At 32.5% G+C, this 22,934-nt stretch overlaps 3 protein-coding genes and 1 long non-coding RNA gene across 4 annotated transcripts; 3 read left to right on the forward strand and 1 right to left on the reverse strand.

Moving 5' to 3' along the window:
* Positions 1–3,856: 3,856 nt before the first annotated feature.
* LOC140971895 (uncharacterized) lies at positions 3,857–4,611 on the reverse strand. Its single transcript, XM_073434426.1, has 2 exons — positions 3,975–4,611; positions 3,857–3,882 (listed from the first exon to the last, which is right to left on the reverse strand). Exons 1-2 carry the CDS (start codon positions 4,609–4,611, stop codon positions 3,857–3,859), a joined length of 663 nt encoding a protein of 220 aa, XP_073290527.1.
* A 3,949-nt stretch (positions 4,612–8,560) lies between these two features.
* On the forward strand, positions 8,561–15,019 carry LOC140964902 (uncharacterized). Its single transcript, XM_073424891.1, has 8 exons — positions 8,561–8,689; positions 9,748–9,857; positions 10,468–10,505; positions 10,827–10,942; positions 12,154–12,262; positions 12,463–12,476; positions 14,222–14,323; positions 14,784–15,019. Exons 1-8 carry the CDS (start codon positions 8,633–8,635, stop codon positions 14,913–14,915), a joined length of 678 nt encoding a protein of 225 aa, XP_073280992.1. The 5' UTR covers positions 8,561–8,632; the 3' UTR covers positions 14,916–15,019.
* On the forward strand, positions 12,483–14,036 carry LOC140964912 (uncharacterized). Its single transcript, XR_012172932.1, has 2 exons — positions 12,483–12,917; positions 13,108–14,036. It is a non-coding gene; the product is annotated as an uncharacterized lncRNA (long non-coding RNA).
* Positions 15,020–17,757: 2,738 nt separating the features above from the next.
* On the forward strand, positions 17,758–21,783 carry LOC140964888 (putative UDP-glucuronate:xylan alpha-glucuronosyltransferase 3). Its single transcript, XM_073424865.1, has 4 exons — positions 17,758–18,152; positions 19,169–19,357; positions 19,526–20,148; positions 20,561–21,783. The coding sequence occupies exons 1-4, from the start codon at positions 18,097–18,099 to the stop codon at positions 21,589–21,591; spliced, it is 1,899 nt and encodes a 632-aa protein (XP_073280966.1). The 5' UTR covers positions 17,758–18,096; the 3' UTR covers positions 21,592–21,783.
* Positions 21,784–22,934: the final 1,151 nt, after the last annotated feature.

Here is a 22,934-nt window from a genome sequence, read left to right on the forward strand (position 1 = left end):
TATACTTTGCCATTGGCTTCAATTCCATTTTAAATTCAAACCAACACAATTTCAACATCTCCAACATCTCAAATATCAACACAAATATCAATTCTAAACTTCATCCCATTTCCAAACTTGAATAAAAATATAACATACTTACACCATCTTGAAGATCTTGGAGAGAGGATCACAAATCTAACTTCATTTCATAATTTCCTTGAACAAATCTCCCATAGATTGAAGAAGAAATTAGAAGATGAAAGGAAAAATGAAGAACCCTAGCTCTAAACCGATGGAGTAGGAAAAAGAGAAGAGAAAATGATACAAAAATCATTCCCCAATCAAATATATACCATCCAAACCTCAAAACACGTTTTTTGTAAAAGTGCTGGGGGCCATGGCGCGTGATTTTGGTGCAGCCGCGCGCACCATACTGTCCAACAACAAAATTTCAGCACCGGGCGCGCCATCGCGCGGGATCTGGCGCAGGGGCGCGCCGTATTCTGCTCAAAAGGTATTTTTAAATTCAGAATTTGCGAAAGTGGTAAACTACAAAGTTGTAGCTCTATGTCTTTTAGTGAACCTGTCCAAATTTCAAATCATTTGAAGGTTTGAATAAAAAGTTATGCTAAATCTCCCAACATGTGTCATTGTAGGAACGACGATACGCACGACACACTTCGGGGCGCTTTTGGCTCCTCTTTCCTAATGATTTGAACAAAATTTAAAACATGAAAGTTATAGCCTTATGTCATATCTTTCTAATGGAAGTATCCTCACATCAATTGGATCAATATACAAAACTTTATGCTAAAAACCACAACTACTGCCACATTTTTCATACATTTTCTGCACTTCCATCACCTATTTAGCTCAAATTCAACCTTTGATTCTACCCATCAATTATCTATTCCATTCTATCACATTCATTACTATTTATACCATAACATAAAGTCATAAACCATCACAACTAATGCCACAATATTTCAAAATTTGGGCATTACAAAGAGTCCATGCAATGGCTCCTTGAACCTCCTTTCAATCATTTGCACGTCATGTCCGGCCAGATTCAGATCACCATCATCACTCGTAGTTCACTAATGTATGTGTTTTACTTTATTCTATTTTTTTTTTTGGAATTATGATTTTACTATATGCACAAGTATCTGAAACACCTGTTTTCCATATGTTGATGCTCGAAAGAGTACGAAGACATACCCGTATTTGGTAAAATAGGATATTGTCATAATGGACCCATATTTTTCTCAAGATATAAGTTTCGCATATCATAATGCTCCTGTTGATTTCAAAAATAGCAAGTGGAAGAATGTATTTAGCTATGTTGATGGATATTGTCATCGTTGGAGTTCAGTACCATGGGCAAATGCATCTTCAATATTAATTCCATTAAGTTTGTATATACATTAGATAGCACTTGTAGTGAATGTCAAAGATGAAACCATTACTATATATGTTGCAACCATAGCTGCTACACAGATGCTGAAATGGATGTGTATATTCAGCTGGTAGATTATGTGGTTAAACATCTTCTACATTATTGCAAAGTCAAGATTCTCGATATTTGGACAATCACACGGCCCAAAGATTTTCCGCAAAATGCCACCAGGTATTTTTTTTATTTTTGGATTTGTCTTTTTTTTTTTGGAAAAAAAAAACAATATACTATATATATTTGATCTCAATTCATTTTTATGAGTTTAAAATAATTTATTTTGTAATTCTGATTGCGGTGCATGGATGATCAAGACATTCGAGGTGGAGTTGTCTCAGCCGTCTCCATATTCTTTGAATGATAAGATTGTGAATTCATATATAAAATATTTAGCAATATCTGTATGGTATGGTGAATAAATTTTATAAAAATTTTTAATGATTTTGTGAATTGTGATGGTCTCTCAAATTGATGTTGATGTGATGGTCTCTCGAATGTATATTATAGATTTTAAATGATTTTATCGTTGTGATTGTATGGTTGAATGTTGTTATTTTTTATGAATGATTTTGTGGATGTATTGGATCAGCTAAAATATATGGTTACTTATTACACCGACTGAATTATATTGTATAACACACTGAACCGACTGATTGAACACATTGACTGTCACAAATGCTTGCCAGGAACTTTGTTAATTCAAAGCATTCTTTTTTTGAGAATGATGCATTGGGTTGGCCTGGATAAAATGAACAGGTTGATAAAGATTTGACTCGTTCATTAACCAACTGATTAAACACAATGAACCAACTACATTTTCATTAACCGACTGAAATATATGCATTTGTCGACTGCTTAAACACATAGAACCAACTGAATTTTCATTAAGCTACTGAAAATTAAGCATGTGTACTGGCTCTCAACCCACGCAGATCATAGCCGACTGAAACATGTGTACTTGTTCCCAACCCACATGGGTATCAGATAACCGACTGAAACATATACATGAACCGACCGATTAAACACGTTGAACCAACTAAAATATCTTTATAAAACGACTGAAATATGTGCATTAACCAACTGATGAAACACATTAATGAATATGATATATATGCATTAACATGATCATAACCGACTAAAATATATGGATTAACCAACTGTTGGTTTTGTTAACCGACTTGAACATATGCATTAACCGACCGATTAAACACATTGTACCATTTGAAATATTTGATTTAACTTATTGAATCGCTTGCAATTTTTTTTTTTTGTTAAATAGTATGTTTTATAAAGTTAAATATAATTATATTGTTATGATAATCGTCTATCATTCTCATCGATTAGGCATAAGAAATTAATTATATATCTATAGTTGCTAAATATCATCTGATCACAGTCAAATTTAACTGTAATTATATATCACACTGTCAAATATAGCGTACTTTATATCATTGAACCAATCGATATATTTTATTGAACCAATTGAAATGTGATTGTACATCATATTGTCAAATGTAAGTTACGTAACATACTTATATATTATAATTATATAGTCCTGATAATTGCATATTGTATAATACTTATTGAAAATCATATAATTAACGTTGATAAACATAGTCAAATGTGACAATAATTGTATATCACATTTGTTGTCATATGTTTTAATCGACTGATTAAACACATTAAACCAACTGAAATATTTGATTTAACTTATTAAATCGACTGAAATACTATATATTTGTAAAATAGTACGATTTATAAAGTTAAAAAATGATCATATAGTCATAGTAATCGTATATCATTCTCATCAATGGGGCATAATAGTTAATCATATATCTATAGTTGCTAAATTTCATATTATTATATTTGTTTAATATTTTTACAATTAAACGACTGAAATATATTCATTAACCGACTGATATTATATGTAACAGACCGATATATTTCCATTAACCGACAGAGTAAACACATTGGCTCATCTATATTTTTATAAATTTATTGTAACATATGCTTTAATCGATTGATTAAACACATTGAACAAACTGAAACATTTGATTTAACTTATTGAACCGAATGAAATACTATATATTTGTAAAATATTAAGATTTATAAAATTAAAAAATAATCATATATCATTCTCATCGACAGGGCATAATAAGTTAATCATATATATATAGTTGCTAAATTTCATATTATTATATTTTTTTAATATTTTTACAATTAAACGACTGAAATATATTTATTAAACGACTGATATTATATTTAACCGAACGATATATTTCCATTAACCGACTTATTGAACACATTGAACCGACAGAAATATATGCATTAGCGGACTGATTTAAAACATTGAACAAACCGTTATGTTGCATTAACCGATCGATTAAACACATTGAACAAATTGAATATATATGCAGTAAACTACTGAATGTCAAACCAAATTCTACCTGCATACACAACATGTTCATACAATTAACTCAACAAAACTAATAACGTGAAAATACAACATGGTAAACAAGAAACTATAAAACATTTCTACACATCAGTCTGTCTCTTAGGGCATTTTTTCCGACAATGGCCAGATTCATGACACACACCACATTTTTTGGTTCGCTTCCGGCCAAATCTCCAATAGATGGAATTCTTTCCTTTTGTGTTTTGCCATGTTTCCTCTTGACATCGGGGGAAAGTACATCATATTTAAAATTAGCTGGAATGTTCCATTCATTTGCAATGAGCACCGGATATATGGTACCAGCATAAGCGAGGGCCCACATTTCAGATGAGTAGTAGGGCGAACAAAAGTCATATAAATCTAATTTTGCCCCATAAATTGTTGCAATTGCATGAGCACATGGAATTTTATCAAGTTGAAACATTAAACAACTACAAGATTTATCAGATAAATTAACAACTTCATCTTTCTCATCACCATATACTTGATACTCAAATGCATTAAGTTGAGATGCTTTTAACCGTTGTGACAATATAAAATTAGCTCTCAAGATAGCCTTTGTCGATGGAGTAAGTGTCCTTGTAGCTGAACTTGTAGCATTTCGATGCTTGTTGAACCACTTTGATGTTAATTTATGAATTGCATCCAACAATGCTACAATTGGCATCTCTCTTTCAGCCTTAAATATTTCATTTATTGACTCCTCCCCATTTGTCGTCATTATATTGTATCTAGCACAAGTGGAATAATCTCTGGATCATTTTTCAGGAGATGAATGCATTTCAAGATATGATGCAATGTTAGGATACATTTCTTTCAAACATCCGTTCAACTCATCAAATCCAGACACTTTGTATGCGTATGCTGTTTTCATAAACAAATCAATCCCACTTTTTCTGCAAGACATTCTTTTAAGGTTTTGTGAAAGATGCCACGAGCAATGTATATGCGATGCATGCTTATATACAGTACGAACAACATTAATAATAGATATATGTATGTCAAAAATGATTACCAAGTTAGGATAATCATGAATAAACTCCTTCAACTTCTACAAAAACCATGTCCATGAATCATCATTCTCAGAATCGACAATGGCCCATGCTATAGGATATTGATGAAAGTCGCCATCTTGGGTCGTAGCAACAAGTAAACAACTTCTATATTTGCACTTTAAAAATGTTTCATCAACAGATATAACTGCTCTCATTCTATGAAATCCATGAATGCATGCCCCATATGCAAGAAACATATATTTAAATCTACTTGTTGAATCTTTCACCAAATCAGTTTTCGAGCCTTTAATCGCCTGTTTAATCATGTGCAAATATGAAGGTATAATTCTATGACTCTCTTCAGGACTTCCAAGTAACTTATCCAAAGCAACTTGTTTTCCCCTCCATGATTTGAAGTAATTAATTTCAACACCTTTATTTTGCATCATCGTAATTATGATTTTTGGTTCAGGCAAACTGAGTTGTCCTTTAAAATTTTCAAACAAAATATTTGCTACAAAGTCTGAAGTTTCTTGTCAATGCGTTTTCCTCCGATATGAAAGGTCACAACTCACAAGTATGTGTGTTACGATAAACACATATAGAAAATTGTGATGAATTCTTTATTTGTGATGATGATATTTTCCAACTGCAACTCGGTGTCATACTTCTAACATCAAAAAAATTTTTGTTGGATTTCCAAACATCTATTTCAAAGGACGCATTTAAAAAAATCTTAAACAACTATGTTTGAAATTCATCCTTGCTCCCAAACTCTTGACCGACAACAAAGTTAGACAAATCATTAAAATAATATATCACATTCCCTTCAACATCTTCTACCGCAACTAATCATGTAGAATCTTGTACATCTTGTCCAGGACAAGATCAACTTGTGTATTTTATGTTGTACACAATGTAAGCTCATCAACATGATTCTCTTCATTCACAACAAATTCATCACCAACTATTTCTGTTACCACATTATCAATCTTTGTTATTTCATCCACTACATTTTCATGTTCATTCATTTTATCGTCTAAGTCATTCTCAAAAAATATCCCATCAAAATATTCATCATATGTTCTCTCACTACTACCATATATTTTAGTTTCAAAGTTGCCACCATCTCATCATTTAGATGTCTGCAAATTTCAACATCTCTAAAATTGTCATTTTTTTCATAACTGGTTCCGAAGCCACTTGTTTTGATAATTTTAACATTAAGCAAAGGTCTAATATTAGAAATGCCAAAAGACAAATATGTTGTCAATGCTCGTGAGATTTTTATATATATTGGTCTTGAATTATATACCTCAAATTTTGGCAAGTAATTAGCTTCAATAACATATCATGCATATCCAAATGAAGTGTCTCAAAAATTACATCTTCAACATCTTCAATACTTACATCACTCTCATCAATAGATATAGCATGCCAACCCGAATTACTTCCATCACACCATGAATATTTATGTTCACCGTCAGCCTTCCATTCACCATCAAAATTAATTAAGATTTGAATAATATCTCCGTCCACACAATCTGTAAGAAAATATGAATAAATAATGGATGTAAGGGAGTTGGAAATATACAAATTGATATATTTAAATTCATGTATTAAATTATGTAAATACATGTAATATGTGACCAAAAATAACTTACTTTTATGACATTGAAAACCTATCAAACGAAACAAAATACTGATTGCTCATCTTTCCCTAAATCTTCCCTGAAAATACATGTGAAGAATAACTGACTGCAATATATGTGTTGGAAACTTAATTTCGGCTGTTTGACAAACCATTTATCTACTGGAACGAACTGATCAAGTATTCGTATTAAGCAACTGAAGTATCACGTGAAGTATCAAGGCAACCGAATCTAGCCGAACTGAACTTTCGAAGTTAACTGACTGATCAGTTGAATCTAACTAGATTCCTGAAGACAGCTGACTGATCAGTTGGAAACTGATCAGTTGATTCATTCAGCGCAAGCTTATCAGCTACTTTCATCAGCTGATCGCTCAGCCTTAACACGTCATCAAATGAAAGGGATGTTCAACCGACATCAGTACAAGCAGACTGCAGCTCGTAGTGGAACGCCGAATTTCAGAGTCTACAGTGTAAGATTGTCAGAAGAATATCGATGTGGCAAATCAACGGATATAAAATTCAAATATTATATCAAGTTAACGTTGGAAGAGAAGCCTATAAATAGGCGAACAGAGCAGTTGAAGCATACGACACAAGAACTATTATTTTACTCAAGCTGTTACTCTGCTGAAATCAAAAGCTCACTCTCTTACTAAGTTCTATCTGTAGCATTCAAGGCTACCATCTTTGAGCTTGTTAACACACTGTAATCTCTGCTATATTGTTAAGTTGTGCTAAGATCAGTCACGAACTGAAATAGCCTGTTGTAACTAAGAGTTTCAGTTGTGGCATTGTTAAGACCAAACTGAAGTGGGTCAGTACAAACATTGTATTCGATCAACGTCTTTTAGTAGAAATCCTATCTTCGTGATAGAATGGGTGACGTAATAGTTATTCCATTCTCCGAACATCCAGAAACAAATCGCGTGCTTTTGACTTCAGTTACCTTTTATTTTAGTTATTCTATCTTGCATTCAGTTTACTTCCGCAACTGTTTTCTCAGTTAAACTGATTGTCATTGACTTACGAGATATTAAGTTTCAGTTTGTCATTAAACTGAACTCAACCTTCGAAAAACGAACATAATATGTGAGTGTTTATTCAACTCCTCCTTCTAAACATATTTCACTTATTAACCGATCCTTTCAATATGATTTAACCTACAAAAAAGTAACCGACCGACAGCATGCTATTAGCCGACTGCAATATATGATTTAACCTATTGAAACTTAATCGACTGACAAAATGATATTAACCGACTGCAATATATAGCTTATCCGACTGAAATAAATGTTTTAACAAACTGAATGACAAGTGAAATTACTTGAGTAGAGGATAATCCACACACATGAAAACATAAACGGCCAAATAAAATACCTTATATTGATCTTCCAAAGATCCAGTGAAAAAATATATTATATGAGAATGAAAAAGTCATTAAGCTTTGATTCTAATTTTTATTTTTTTGGAGAAAAGAAAATGAAGAGGTCGAGAATGCTAAGAATGAAATGAAGATTGAGAATGAGAAAAATGAGAGTAAAATGGACAATGGCGTTAATACAAAGGAAGAAGAGAAGAAGAGATCAAAATTGTGAGCGTGAAAGAAAAGGGAGGGGAAGTTGGGTTTTCTCGATTAGCTCAAAACCCTATTACTTAATATTTAGATTAACTATTAATTATAACAAGGTTTATTGACAAAAAAAATATTCTAAAGCCTTTGACCTTAATATTTTTTTGTTTGTAGCTCAAATTTGCAAATGACCCTACATTTAACATATATAAATTAGAGAGTTTAACTATATAAATTAAATTGTTTATATGTTGTATATTACCTTAAAATTAAATATGAATGTACAGATCTGGTTTATTCTTTAACCAGAACCGATCCACGGCTCTTCGGCTCGAATTTCGATTTTGGGACCGAAATTAAAAATTAGATATAATTCCAAGGGGGAAATTGTTATTTCTCTCATCTTTTAGGGTCAAATGTAAAATAAGAGTAGTTTGAGGAGTACATGCTAATTTAATGTAAACCATCTGCATATAAAACCGATTTATGTATGGGACAAGTACGGTGAACTTCTGAAGAGGATATGGAAATGGTTGCCGTTAGAATAAACCCCCTTTTGTCTTATTGTTATTATCCCAAGGTAAGATTTTTTGCTTGAATTTTAGCTTGATTAGTACTGATTACCTCGTTATTCTTCTAATTTTCAGTGTAATTTTAGTCTATCTTTGGCTGTTTTTGAGCTGCAGCCTGCAGTTCATGTTGTACGTGGTGTAAGTACGTTTTGTATTATGATTAGGCATGAATTTTTTAAGGCATTTTAAAGGAAAAATTAAATATGACCTCCAGTTGGATTGGATAGGAAGGGGGATTGGTTGTTTGAGACATTGATGTCAGCAGCTTCATCATACTTCGAATGTCGGCCCGATTGATTGTTTGTTGTGGAAATGACTTGATTGTGGCATTTTATGGTTGTAAACCTTGTTATCAAAAGCGGGCGAACTAGCTATTTTTAGTTTATAATGCAGTGTACTGACCTTGAAACAATATTTATCTGCAAACTATTTAGAAGAGCAGCAGCAGATCTAAGATAATGTTAGAAATATAGTGTTTTTAGAAAGTACCAACAAATTTTTATAAAGCAGAAAAACTTTATATGTGCTCCAAGCTGCTTGTCATCATGGGTTCCTTCTTCATTTACCTCGGGCCTTGACGAACTTGACCAACCATGTTACGTTCATAAATCATTGATTCTAGCCATGTATTGTTAAGAGGCACTTCTTTCTTTTTGTTCATATTTTTCTTTTGAATGACATTTCCGGTTTCCCAATGAAAATTATGTATTTATTGCACCTTTTGATATTAATAGGATTTGACTGTGTATTGCGTGTAATTTGTGAGCATCCTTCATTTATAACCTTGTTTGTGTGTTCAAGTTGCCCTTCTGTTTTTTATTGTAATATTGCATCATGGTTTCTCTTGGCATAAATGTTCTTTTTGGTCCTTATTTTTTCTGTCTTGTTTATTTCGTTTGATATGATCGTTGTATATTGTGTGAAACTTGATGCTCACAGAATGTTATCTTCTTGTGGTCAGCCATATGTTTATTCACACATGAAAAAAAATCATAAACTGCTTGAACTTACGTTAAGTTTCTTTGCTGGTTATGAGACGGCATACAAACTCACATTTATTGAACAGATAATCACTGCTCGAAGGCAATTGGAAAATGTCCTCATTCCATATGAGTGGTCTAAAAGAAGATTCTTTTCCCGTAGACTGGGATATTGTGCGTATCAACTTCAAGAAAGGTACTTACTGATTTTTAGCCAGTCAAATTCAAATTCACCATCAATCGCCACTGCTTCACCCGAGCAGCCATCTTTTTTGTTTTTGAATTTTAACAACATTGCATGTTTATGTTTCGCTTTTCATGCAAAATTAGAGCATAAAATTAATGAAGTAAGAAACTTTTTTCCTGAATAAAATCTTCTTTCATTGTAAAAATAATACGAATCACACTAATAATGTGATGATTTTGTATTCTTTGATTTGGTCAAAGCAAACCTCACATCCTTATCACGATCACAACCATTAGATTATTGATCAAAGTTTTTGTGATAATTAATATGTTTGAAGACTTATACTCGAAAAGTTGTGTATGACAATGTGATGTATTATTAAGCTCAATAGTCTAGCCCAGCACCATAGTTCACTCGCAGCGCACGGCTTCCATGAAGTGCGTGCTTTGCATCGAATCACGCTTTGGATTTGAAATTATTTTTACAGGTGAATCCAGGATGAATTCGAGGTGTCGTCTGTTATTCTGGCTATATTGCTCTTTTTCTATAGGTCGCATATGAGAGTTAATGTATGACGTTGAAACGTGTACGAGTGCCAATAATTTTTCCCCTTATGCAGGACTACCAATAAATTTGCTGTTCAAGCTGTATCACCAGGTACAAAAGTTAGAAATTTTCTGCTTGAATACTTTAAGGGTGCATTTGGATTGAATTATTTGAATCTTAGGATTTCAAATTTATTTAAGTTGTTTGATTGATTTTTGAGAGTTTTTATTATCGTCCTCTCTCGATATATACTCTTTCATTAGTAATCATAATGAAATAAAATGCAACAAAGGTTATTGTCAGTTGAAATCAAGGTTCAAGTCTTTTCCCAAGATCAAATCGGTCCACTTAAATCAAATCTTTCCATTCAAATGTGGCCTGATAGTATTCTATGAGGAGGCATTCATTTTTTTTTTGGGATTGTTCTTCTAGTTGTCCAAGATAATGGAGCTTCTACTCGATCATTTGAAGATAATGGACCTTCAACTCGATCATTCGAAGACTTTACTGTTACAACATGCTATACTGATGAAGGCTACGACTTAAAGGCAAGAGAAATTATCATCCTATATTTATTTTTGTAATATTTTCTGGTAGCAGATTAATGAATTTCACTTATACTTATATATACTCAACAATGAAACTTTGTCCCATATGTTTTTTTATTTTCCTACGTTCCGCCTGCCAAATACATTTGTTCAATGAAGGTGGTAATATGTTGAGGGAAAAAATGTTTCCCAAGATAGATGCTCATCATACTAGCATCTGAAACTGAACTATGAATATGTTCAAATTTAAGTCTTTTGCCATCTATTATTGATTGATTATTTCTGTTAATATCTATTAAAACTTGGGGTATGTATTTCGTTAATTTGGTACCGATTTAACTGAATTATGAAAAACCAAAGAAACCGAATTTTGAGCAAATTGAACCTACCAAAATTTTCATCAAAACCGAAAAAGCGAACTGAAATAATGGAAACTTTCAAAAAAATTGTAGATGAAAATCAATCATTCACCCGTTAGGCCAATTAGCATATCAATGACGCAATACACAATTGAAATATGCTTAGCTCAACACTATAGCCCAAAACCAATTCCATAAGATAGGCCTACGTAAAAATTTGAAGTCCATTTTAAAAAATTGGTGGTTTCAGTAGATTCGGTTTTTTAAAAATTAATCGTAACCGAACCGAATAAACCGAAAAACCTATTTTTCAAATAAAAACCGAATTTCCAAAACAGCGTCAAATTTCCAAATTAATTTGGTTCTGTGGGTTATTTTGGTTGAACTGAAATTTTGATCACCCTTGATTAAAACTATTGAACTTCTTTTTTTTTTTTATATAGGAAACATTATTATATTAATCGAAAGATTATAATTACAAAAGGTGGATCAAAGTTCTACACATAATGAAGTTAGACCCTAAGTCAAATTAGCATAATATTAGACTTCAATTCCTATACAGGTCTGAGACCAAAAATGATGTAAACTCCACACTATTGAGCTTCTCATAAATCATAATATTTATTGTTTAGATTAGAAAATTTATAAGAAGTATTGTTATTTAATTTAATAATTTTTTCAACAATAAATTGGGTAGTAATTGTTTGTAGTTAGTTTATTTAAATCTGTCAATGACTGAAATGGAAGTGATATATTCCTGAGTTGTAAATTTGCTACGTTTATGAAGAAAGGTTAAACGCTTCCTTTTCTTGTTTTTTTGTATATATCTTCCACCTTCACTGCATTTAACAGATTAAAGCGGAAGTATCTGGCACCAAAACCCAACATATTTTTGATGATGTATTCTCCAAAATGGTTGCTGATGCCCAACCGATTCCAGGATTTCGAAGAGTTAAGGGAGGTATTCCACCCCAGAAATCTAATTAATATCGAAAAGTTCAAGAAACATGCTTGTTAAAGTCTGTAAGGATCTGCTGTAGTTTCTGGATCTTTATTTTTGGATTTTCACGTGGTTTCTGAAATTTTCATATATTTTTGTCTCTGACATTTTGTTGATTTATCACCCTTGTGCTCCCATCTTCAATGCCCGGAACTTCTCAGGAAAGACACCTAATGTAAGTTCTATAAGTCTCCATTAGACAACCTTTTCATGCATCATTTTTGTTATTTGAACTTGGCTTTTGTGCTAGGCTAAACAAACAATGCTCCATGCTACACACTTGAACACGGGCCAACTATTTATTGAATCCTTGGGAAGTCCTTTGGCGTGCTAGATAGTTATTATCTTTAATTTCATATAATTTGTGATTATATATATTTTTTTATTGCATGTTTTGATGAAGGGACAGTTACTGCCATTGTATGGAATCTTATGAATGAAAATTATTTACGTGTCGACAATCGTGCAACATAATGCTTGCATCCTTTACCTTTTGTGATGTATGGTGGTGGACCGAGGAATTTAGTTTAACTGGGTGATTGTGACTATTTTGTGCTATGAGACTTATGTTTTTCTTAGAAAAGCTACACAAATAGTTACTGAAAGTCCACAATATGTGCGCCTAGGCTCAAGATTGAGTGATGCTCAGCTCTTGCGCCTAAACACGAACTAAGGTGCTGCCCTTCTATGAAGCATGTGCTTTGAACTTGAAGCCTCTGCCTTGGTGCAGTTTAAGAACTTGAGACGCGCTTCATGCACGCCTTAATGTAGGGATATTTACTTCATAAGTAAATGCTAGATAATAGCAATTCCATTTCGCTTATAAACTAATAATTATTGGTTGTATTATTGTTAAATAGCTTTTAAAATACATTTTGAATTATATGCATTCTATTCAAATGTTTAGATTCTAGAATATTGTCATTTCAAGGGATTTGATTTGGGAATTGATTTGAGGTTTGATTATATTTGAAATTCACCACAATTATTATTGAAATTGAATAACTTGATATGGAGTCGATTTGAAATTTAATTTAGTTTTGTTCATCCAAGCAAATAAATTTTTTTGAAATTCATCATCTCGAATCATTAGTTCAAACACAACCTTTGGGAACTTGACTTCAAGAAAGCCCACATCTAGACTTGAACCTTATTACTACAATCTAGGATACCCATGTGCCTTAGATTGCCTTGTGTTTGTACTACCTAGGATTAAATTTGATTTTTTTTCTATTCGGGACCTCGATGTTACGGACTCAATTATTATTGCGCCTAGATATTTAAAAAGAGAAGGATCGAGGCCCAAATCAAGGAGAACCAATGTAGTTACAGTTCACATGGAAAGAGAGGAAAAGAGAAGCATAAAAGTGTGAGGAGAGCAAAGTGATAGGCATTCAATTATTCTCCTGAGTGTCTTGTTGCTAGCATTGCTAGGGTGAATGGAAATTTATCCTTTGTATAGAGATTTCTTCTCTTGGAAAATACTTTCATACACCATATTTCAATATAACAAATTTATTTCAACATTTCTATTGTCTATTGTTTCTTTTAACTGTTACCTTGATCTGTTAAAGTGCGAATACTATTTTGTTATCGCAACACTGCATGTCCTTTGTTCTTTTATATTTGTTCTTTTATATGTGTGCCAAGTGGCTTGTTCAGAAAAGCTTAAACATGAAGCTCTGACATAGGTTCAGCATGATACATATCCTATGCTGTTCAATATTTTTAAACCTTGGGTTCAAATTCACGATATTTATTAACTCTATGTTGCTACAACCACCTGACTTGTAAAAGGATTAAAGAAATTGGACCATCGAGATCTCTTAGATATATTGAAAAACTCCTAGTTTCTATGTTTTAAATACCTGAGACCCCTTTGTTGAGTTTCGACACTTATTAAGCTAATGTGTCTTGCAGATACCGAAAAACATTCTCTTGGAAATTTTGGGGCCCTCAAATGTTTATGAGCAAGTTATCAAGAAGGTTATCAATGTAACCATAGCTGAATATGTGGCTAAGGTAGAACTTCTATGTGCTGGTTTGAGCTTTTATAGACAAAAAAATGATTTTTCAAGTGCAAGGTGATAGTTTTTATCAAAAAGAGTAAAGGACATATTCCATCAAAAGTTACACATGCTTTGCTTAACCTTCCTCCCATGGGTACCTTAATGAAAGCTGAATTTTTTGCTTAATTACTACTATGCATGTTTCTGTGTTATTGCCACAATCCTATGCATGTGGCGCTGGAGCCAGACTATCATAGGAGAGGAGGCGAAATTTAAAGTATAAAATATTTAAAACGCTAGTGGCGGGAATACATGCATAAAAAAATCAAATTGAGGGGGGCTCGACAGCCCTTGCATGACCTGCTGCTTTGTTCAGCTGACTTCTTTTCTGAAAGTGTGAAAGTTGACTGTACTAAAATCCAATCATTTCATTCTGTTCTTCATTTTCGTCTTTGCGGATCTCAAAATTGCAGGAATGTTTAACAGTTGGTAAGGATTTGAGAGTTTTACAGAGTTTTAAAGACCTTGAAGCACAGTTTGAACCAGGTGACGTATTCACATTTGATGCTGTTATTTCTGTGTCAAGACTCAAAGGTGAGCAGTAAAAACTCGAATTGCCTCATTTTTCTTTACTCAATCAATTGAAATTCAGAACAAACATATTAAACATGCAATATCCATACAATGCTTTGTTCTGTATGTTCGATTATTCAATCAATTGAAACTTGGGAGGATTTTTCTATTGCTTCTTAGGCCACATGGTTGGTCCCCAAGAAAAAGTGTCTACAATTGGAGTTGGAATATTAATCTTTTTTATTTGTGTGTATTACCTTAATCTGATGTTATGTACAAGAGAATGTTGGATTATCGGAAAGATTGTCTGCGCCCTTATGATTCTAGGACCCAAGGATAGCATCTCATCAACCGTTCCGCCATGAGTTTTATTTCATGAGGTTCCTCCTTTTATTGTTGGTTTCTAATGAATAATGGGGGGTTTGGAATCTCTTTTCTCGTTTTAGATATGTAATTATTTACTTGTGAATTTATACAAAAATACACTTGTGGGTTTTGCATCTTATCACATAAATAATGCCATATTTTAGAATTATTTCTGTTGANTATATATAAACATCATCGATAGTTTGTACATATATGCTTAAAATACATTTACAAAGAAATTTATAATGTGAATACTGTGATATCCATTATCTGATACTAGCATCTACATGTATCTTGTGCTCGTCTTTTTCGTGGAAAATATAATATTTTGGAGTTAAATAAATGTTTAAAAATTTAGAAATTTTTGAACCTGGGGTAATTTGTTTATGCTTAGACATTTATATGTTTTATTTATATTTAAAAATCTTTTTTTATTATTGAAAGGGGGTAATTTGTTTACGTTTAGAAATTTATGTTTTTCTGTAATTATTAGTTATAAATTAATAGGTCTAAGGATTTTTATTCATGAGATGAGGCGATTTTGTTTATATTTATAATAATTAGTAATAATTTATCATAAAAAGTAATTTTTTTTTATTGATGATCCAAATAAGAGATTTCACAAAATCGACTTGTGAAACATTTTACGAAAGTTTTTGTTTTTGTGATTATTAGTATATTATCGTCATCAATGTCATGATCATTATAATCTAATTCACCGTAAACATATTACTCGTTACACTTTAAAAAAAAAAAAAAAAAAAAACTATAACCACATTTGAATTAATTTTGTGTTTCGATTCAAAACTTGGATCCAAAATATCAAATACTTACAGTTTGATTTTGATTCCATGAATAAGAAATCGAATCGAAAGTGAAATTAGAATCAGAAACTAAAAAGATTATTAAAGGTGAAAATCAAACCCCGTTTTTATTTCTTTTTTTTTTTTAAATTTTAATTTTGAAACAATTGATTCGATTATCTTATAAGACATGTTACTAATTTGTTTGTTTGCCATTAAAAATCTAATAAATATTTTTTTTCATGAATCGTGATTTGATCAAAGTTCGAGTCGAACCATGTTCAGGCTCGATTCTACCTCTAAAGTAGCACGGTTCATGTTTTCAGGTATCGAGTTGTTCAAGTTGGGTATCCGATTAGTATCTTTTTTAATCTGAACTAAGCTTGATTTTTTTAACTTTTTGACTAATTTAATATCTGATGGAGTCAGTTGGGGTTCGAGTAAGGTTTTATAAACCAGAACCATTGGTCCCATCACCCATGAACCAATTAGATAAATCGCAGGCCTAACTTTGTATAATTGTTTTTAAAATTAATCTACTCGTTGGCCGGGCTCGTGAAACAATGAGTCAACCGACAAATTTAATATAATTTAGCTAAATGTTAAAGTTGGTCAAAATAAATTTTACGATTACGGTCTTTTTTCTGATACAGTCTCACGGATTTATACATGAGAAACAAGTCAATTTGTCCTTAATATATTTGACATAAAAGATAATAATTTTTGTGAGTCGGGTTAGATAAGATATCCGTCTCACGAAATTTATGACGAAAAGTTTTTGTCATAATTAATTAACTTTATTAACGACATTATTATTAAAAGGAATATTTCATCACTAGCAATAATTAGGGGAAAAACAAGGACAAATTCCCCAAATGGCATTTTGTGGTCGGATATAATCAATGGAGTATGTACGTACATGCATATTTGTAATGTTATTAAATATATAATATATTCGAAATCTCAATTAAATATTGCTCTGTTGTTCTTTAGAAGCAAAAGTATTATACAAGTTTGTGTTTATCGAGAATTTATAACATTATAAACCAATCCAATCTTTTTTGGGAAATATTTATTATCGAGATTTTTACCTTTTTTATTGTTTATAATATCACAAAAATTGGTCTTATTAGTCAATTTTGTGACACAGATTTTTTTTTTCGAGTCATTCATGAAAAAATATATTTTTTATGTCCAAAGTATTATTTTTTATTGTAAATATGAGCATGCTGACATTACTTACTCTTATAAAATAATAATTCAAAATAATATATTTTTTTTATGATATATTTGACCGAAAATAAGTATTCTTTAGCTTCAACATGAAACTTTTTTCTTTTCGATCTTTGTTTATACTGATTTTAATCATAACTAAATCTAAATCTAAAACCATTTTTACAATATATTAAATTTTGTGGGTCCTAACTAATATGGGTTAACAAATTTGTTTTTTCAGTGGCAGCATTTTATAAATCTCGAACTCGTCTTGAATTTGATATCTTGATGTCCATCAAACGAGTTACAATTTTATTTTTTTTTAAATATTTATAAGAGTAATCATAATATTTAAATTTTTGTTAGGTTTCCCACTTTCTATGATAAAACTATTCTATTTATTATTAAAACGATTCTCGAAATGATAAACTTTGGATGCTATTAATAAAAGGAAGAAGAAGATTTTTTAAGAAAGAAGTGGACTAATCTCCAATCATTAAAACCATTATTTTATGGGCATGTCGTTAATTGAATTCTTGGTTTTGGTTTTAATTTTGTTTATGTATTTTAAGAGAGAGCCGCCTCGCGTTTAACTCTCTCCTCCCTCCTTCTGGCATCAAAATTCTTCTTATTTGGCATTATCTTTGCGCACAGATCCCTACTTAAACAGGCAGAATCTTCCTATTTTAGCGAGCAACTTTAGGCATAAAAATCAGTTAAATCTGTGTTTTTTTGTTGTTGTTGAAGTTTAATTTCCAAGAAAATAGTTGGCTTTTTTTCTTGAGATCAGATGTCGCCAGCTGCAGCAAGTTGCTACTGAGCCAACGAGATGAGAAACTTGTCTCCTACTTCTGTAGAGCCGAGGCTTAGGCTCTTTACCTCTACGTAAGGCTTTTAAAAATGGGTTTAGTGTTTTAATTTTACGGAATCCATTCCTTGATAGTCTTGTTTTTGTTGCTGCGGCACCACTTTTGTTGTGGGTTTTATATGATTCTGCATTCTTGATTGTATGTAAATAATATTTTGATTCTTTGTTAAGTTTTGGGCATCTGGGCCTTCTCGAAATTTCGTTGTGTATGATCTTAAGTATTTTCTTCTGTTCAAGTGTTAAACTTTTATATCTTGGTGTTTCATGTGTTGAATTCTAGGAAATGGGACTGTTCTTTGGGTTTCATTGAGGTCGGTTCATAATTTCAAAATCTGAAGTAATGAAGCGGGGTTATGTTGTAAATGTGAGGAATGAAAGGATGAATACCAATTTAATGGGGTTAGGTTCTCCCATAGTTTTTTGGTTGTTTTGGTTAAATGATATCGCTGACAGTGTATATTCTTAGTTTTTTTGGCAAAGACCAAAGCCATTTTCTTTTAGCTTTGGCATATTTATTCACTTTTGGTCACATCTCGTTTATTCGGTTCTAACTTGTTCGTTAGTGGTATCGATGGAGGCGCTGCGAAACTTTAGGATTGCATAAGGTTCTTTTTAGACTGAATGTTTCAACTTTGTCAGTACAGTACCACAAGATAATTTTTTTATACAAAGTTAACGCACATGAACATTTCATGATTTCATTGTGAGTGGCATTTCAAGAGATTCACTTTCTACTCTTTTTCTAGTTTTAGGCATTTTTTCGCTTTTTTAATGGATACTGGAAAAAATAACGAGTATTTAGTCTGAGTATTTTGAGTGTGGATAACCTTTAGGGAAGAATTGCATAGGTTGACAATCATAATGTGGCTATTCTGGACCCATATGTACGCCTTTGTGTTTCTCCACAAGGTTGAACTTTTTAACAAGTAAATTACGTTCAAGTATTCGATTTGGCAATGAAATCATTTGTTCCTGTTTTATTTATGTTTTAAATTTAGCAATTTGCTTGCTGATTTTCACTTGTTTGTTTCAGTGAAGAAACATACCGAAGAAAGCCTTCAAGAGGTAGACATCTTCATGGCCCTGGTCTGGACAGGATTTTGAATTGCAAACACCTAACTTTTAAGCTTGTGATGGCTGTTATAAGCATTGTAGCACTTTTTACAATCCTGCATTTTCCTCCAATTCATGAGACGGATTACGTGTCCAGATCTCGTTCCAGGCATGTAATATCGTTTATATTCTTGTAAATTTGTTTATCGTGTGCCTTGAAGTATACTCTAAAAGTCTCGAATGTTTTTTTTTGTAGACTGGTTAATACTTCATGAGATGTTTGATTAGCTAGAATTGCAATTTCTTGTTTTGAATCTTTATGAAATTATAATTATAGGCATGGCTTGGTGGATAGATATAGCATGGATCTAAACTATGCATCACTTCTAAATATCAATTGGGATGAAGTTTCTGCTGTTCTTGAGAGACTAACTAACCGGGATGAGTACAAGGGAATTGGGTTATTGAATTTCAACGAGAAAGAAATTACTTGGTGGAAGCAATTCTTCCCGGAAGCGGAGCATGTCACACTTAACTTGGATTCTGTCCCACATAATATCACTTGGGAAACACTATACCCAGAATGGTTGGACGAGGAAGAAGAGTTTGAGGTTCCCACATGTCCTACTTTACCGAAATTATTTTTCTCTGGCAAACCACGACTGGACCTTATAGTTGTCAAGCTTCCGTGTGATAAATCCAAGAACTGGTCAAGAAATGTGGCTCGTTTCCACTTGCAACTCGAAGTTGCCAGGCTAGCTGCAAGTACCAAAGGGCATTATTCCATGCACGTTCTTCTCATCACCGAGTGTTTTCCGACTCCAAATCTTTTTACTTGCAAAGAGCTTATTGTACGTGAAGGCAATGCATGGCTGTTTAAACCCGATTCAAATAAATTGAGAGAGAAACTCCACCTTTCAGCTGGGTCATGTGAACTTTCAGTTCCTCTGAAGGCTAAAGGTTAGAGCTAATTTTGTTTTACTCTTTTATAAAATGCCTTAAATTTTGTCTGAACTAGCTCTACGGCAGGGATTTATATTCGGTTGATTTGGTTGCTGACTGAATCAAACTTCACTTATTTGAGCTTCATGAACCAACCGAACAAAACGTTTTCAAAAACCCAAATTTTTAACCAAAACAACCAAGTAATCAAGATAATGGAGAGAATACCTACTGATATACTGTATTCCGTTTTAAAACAATATAACTGAATGCGAATCTAACTGATATTTTTTAAAATTGAAAACCGAACTGAATTACCAAATTATTTTTGTTAAATCAGTGAGAAGGGATAACTTGAAATTTTGCCTCATCTCTATCTGTAGGACTTTCGTAGGAAACTGAATAGCGTAAAACAATTTCTGTCATGCAGAAAACTGGCACTCGGGTAATGAAAGACGAGAAGCATATGCGACAATCCTGCACTCGGCACATGTCTATGTTTGTGGCGCCATAGTTGCAGCACAGAGTATTCGCATGTCTGGTTCTACTAGAGATCTTGTGATACTTGTTGATGAAACTATCAGCGATTACCACAGGGGTGGTCTCGAGGCAGCTGGGTGGAAACTCCATACAATTGAAAGAATCAGAAATCCAAAAGCCGAAAAAGACGCATACAATGAGTGGAATTACAGCAAATTTCGTCTATGGCAATTGACAGATTACGACAAAATCATATTTATCGATGCAGACTTGTTGATATTAAGAAATATCGATTTCTTGTTCGAGATGCCAGAAATAACCGCTACAGGGAACAACGCCACCCTCTTTAATTCTGGTGTGATGGTGGTTGAACCATCAAATTGCACGTTCCAGTTGTTGATGGATCATATTAATGAGATCGAGTCATACAACGGTGGGGACCAAGGTTATTTGAATGAGATTTTTACGTGGTGGCATCGAATCCCCAAGCACATGAACTTTTTGAAGCACTTTTGGATCGGTGACGAGGAGGAGAAAAAAGAGATGAAGACTCGTCTTTTTGGTGCCGATCCCCCTGTCCTTTATGTGCTTCACTATTTAGGCTTAAAACCATGGTTATGTTTCCGGGATTATGATTGCAACTGGAACGTTGAGATATTGCAAGAATTTGCCAGTGATGTTGCTCATAGAACTTGGTGGAAAGTCCATGATGCAATGCCTGAGAATTTACACAAATACTGTTTACTCAGGTCTAAACAAAAGGCTGCACTCGAGTGGGATCGGAGGGAAGCTAAGAAGAACAACTACACTGATGGACATTGGAAAATCAAAATTCAAGACTCTAGATTGACTACATGCTTCGAAGAGTTTTGCTTCTGGGAAAGCATGTTGTGGCATTGGGGTGACAAGAATTGGACTGATAACGCGACTTCAACACTACCACCTCCAACCGTTGAGACGACTTCACTCACCTTTTTGTAAGTCATTGTTTTCGATTGTTCGTTTTCTATATTTCCTGAATATGCATATCCATCCTGCTTTTGTATGTAGATGAGAGACCATATACAAAATTTTACAATTTTTGGATAGGAAACTTGTGTGGCAAAATTTTACACCACTGTTCTTGATTTATGAAGTGATGTTTACTGATATTGAATGTTGGCTACGTCTTTTGTATGTTTATATTTATATACATTCAGTGGGAATGTAGATTTTCTAGCTTTTGACTTGGCCAAATAAAATAAAATAAAATAAATTATCCATCAAATTTCTTGAACCAAAAAGATATTTAATAAATAAAGTATACATTATTCAATATTACTATCAAAAACAAAACAAATGTAACTCATACAAAAAGGCATATCATTTGATCTAATTCACGACATCAGTGTAAATTTCGAACCTCAAGTCGAATCGCGATTTTGGTGCAATCTCATAACATGATCGGTTTTTATAATGAGTAGGTATCTTGTGAGACGGTCTCACGAATTTTTATCTGTGAGACAGGGCAACCCTATTGATATTCACAATAAAAAATAATACTTTTAGCATAAAAAATAATAATTTTTCATAGATGACTCAAATAAGAGATCTGTCTCACAAAATATGATCCGTGAGACCGTCTCACACAAGTTTTTGTCTTCTATAATTCAGTTTCATATAGATTTTTTGTTTTTCAATTTGCTACTATTACTTAGCCTTTTCATTTGTCCAATGTAGTTGAAAACTTCTTTTAAGCTAAAGTTTAGGATATCATACTATTCAAAATCATGAACATAATGACGTCATAATGCTGAAAAAAAACTACTTTCTGGAACAAAATTTAGTTAAGATGGCTTGACAATGAATATGATGAAGAGAAGAAGACTTTGATTTGTTTGCTGAATAATAATCTGTTTATTGACTTTTGATGATGAAACAGAGCGATGGGAATTTATCGTTTAAAAATCAATCATATAATATAGAGTTTTGTATTTTTTATTTTAATTTTATTTTTTTTTTTAGCATTTTAACTTTTTGATTTTTGACGTAACGTTAACATGATGCTAAATATGTCAGCGCAAAAATTTAAACTAAACGAGTTTGGACATAGAAGATGTAACTTAAAAAAACACTTACATAAGTCTAGTTTTTTAAAAATGTTTTTATAAAAAAATTAGAAGTGGTTTTATAAACATCAGTCTTTGTCCAAGATTGAGTGATCTCGTGAAGTTAAATATCAAATGAGAAGAACTATTGACATTTTCAAAGAGTGTTTTTGCAACATTATCCAAAAGTTGTTCTTTACATTCCACTTTTTTTAAAAAAAAAAAAAAAAAAAAAAA

The sequence above is a fragment of the Primulina huaijiensis genome, chromosome 2 (assembly GCF_012295235.1).
Source record: "Primulina huaijiensis isolate GDHJ02 chromosome 2, ASM1229523v2, whole genome shotgun sequence".
Lineage (NCBI taxonomy): Eukaryota > Viridiplantae > Streptophyta > Magnoliopsida > Lamiales > Gesneriaceae > Primulina > Primulina huaijiensis.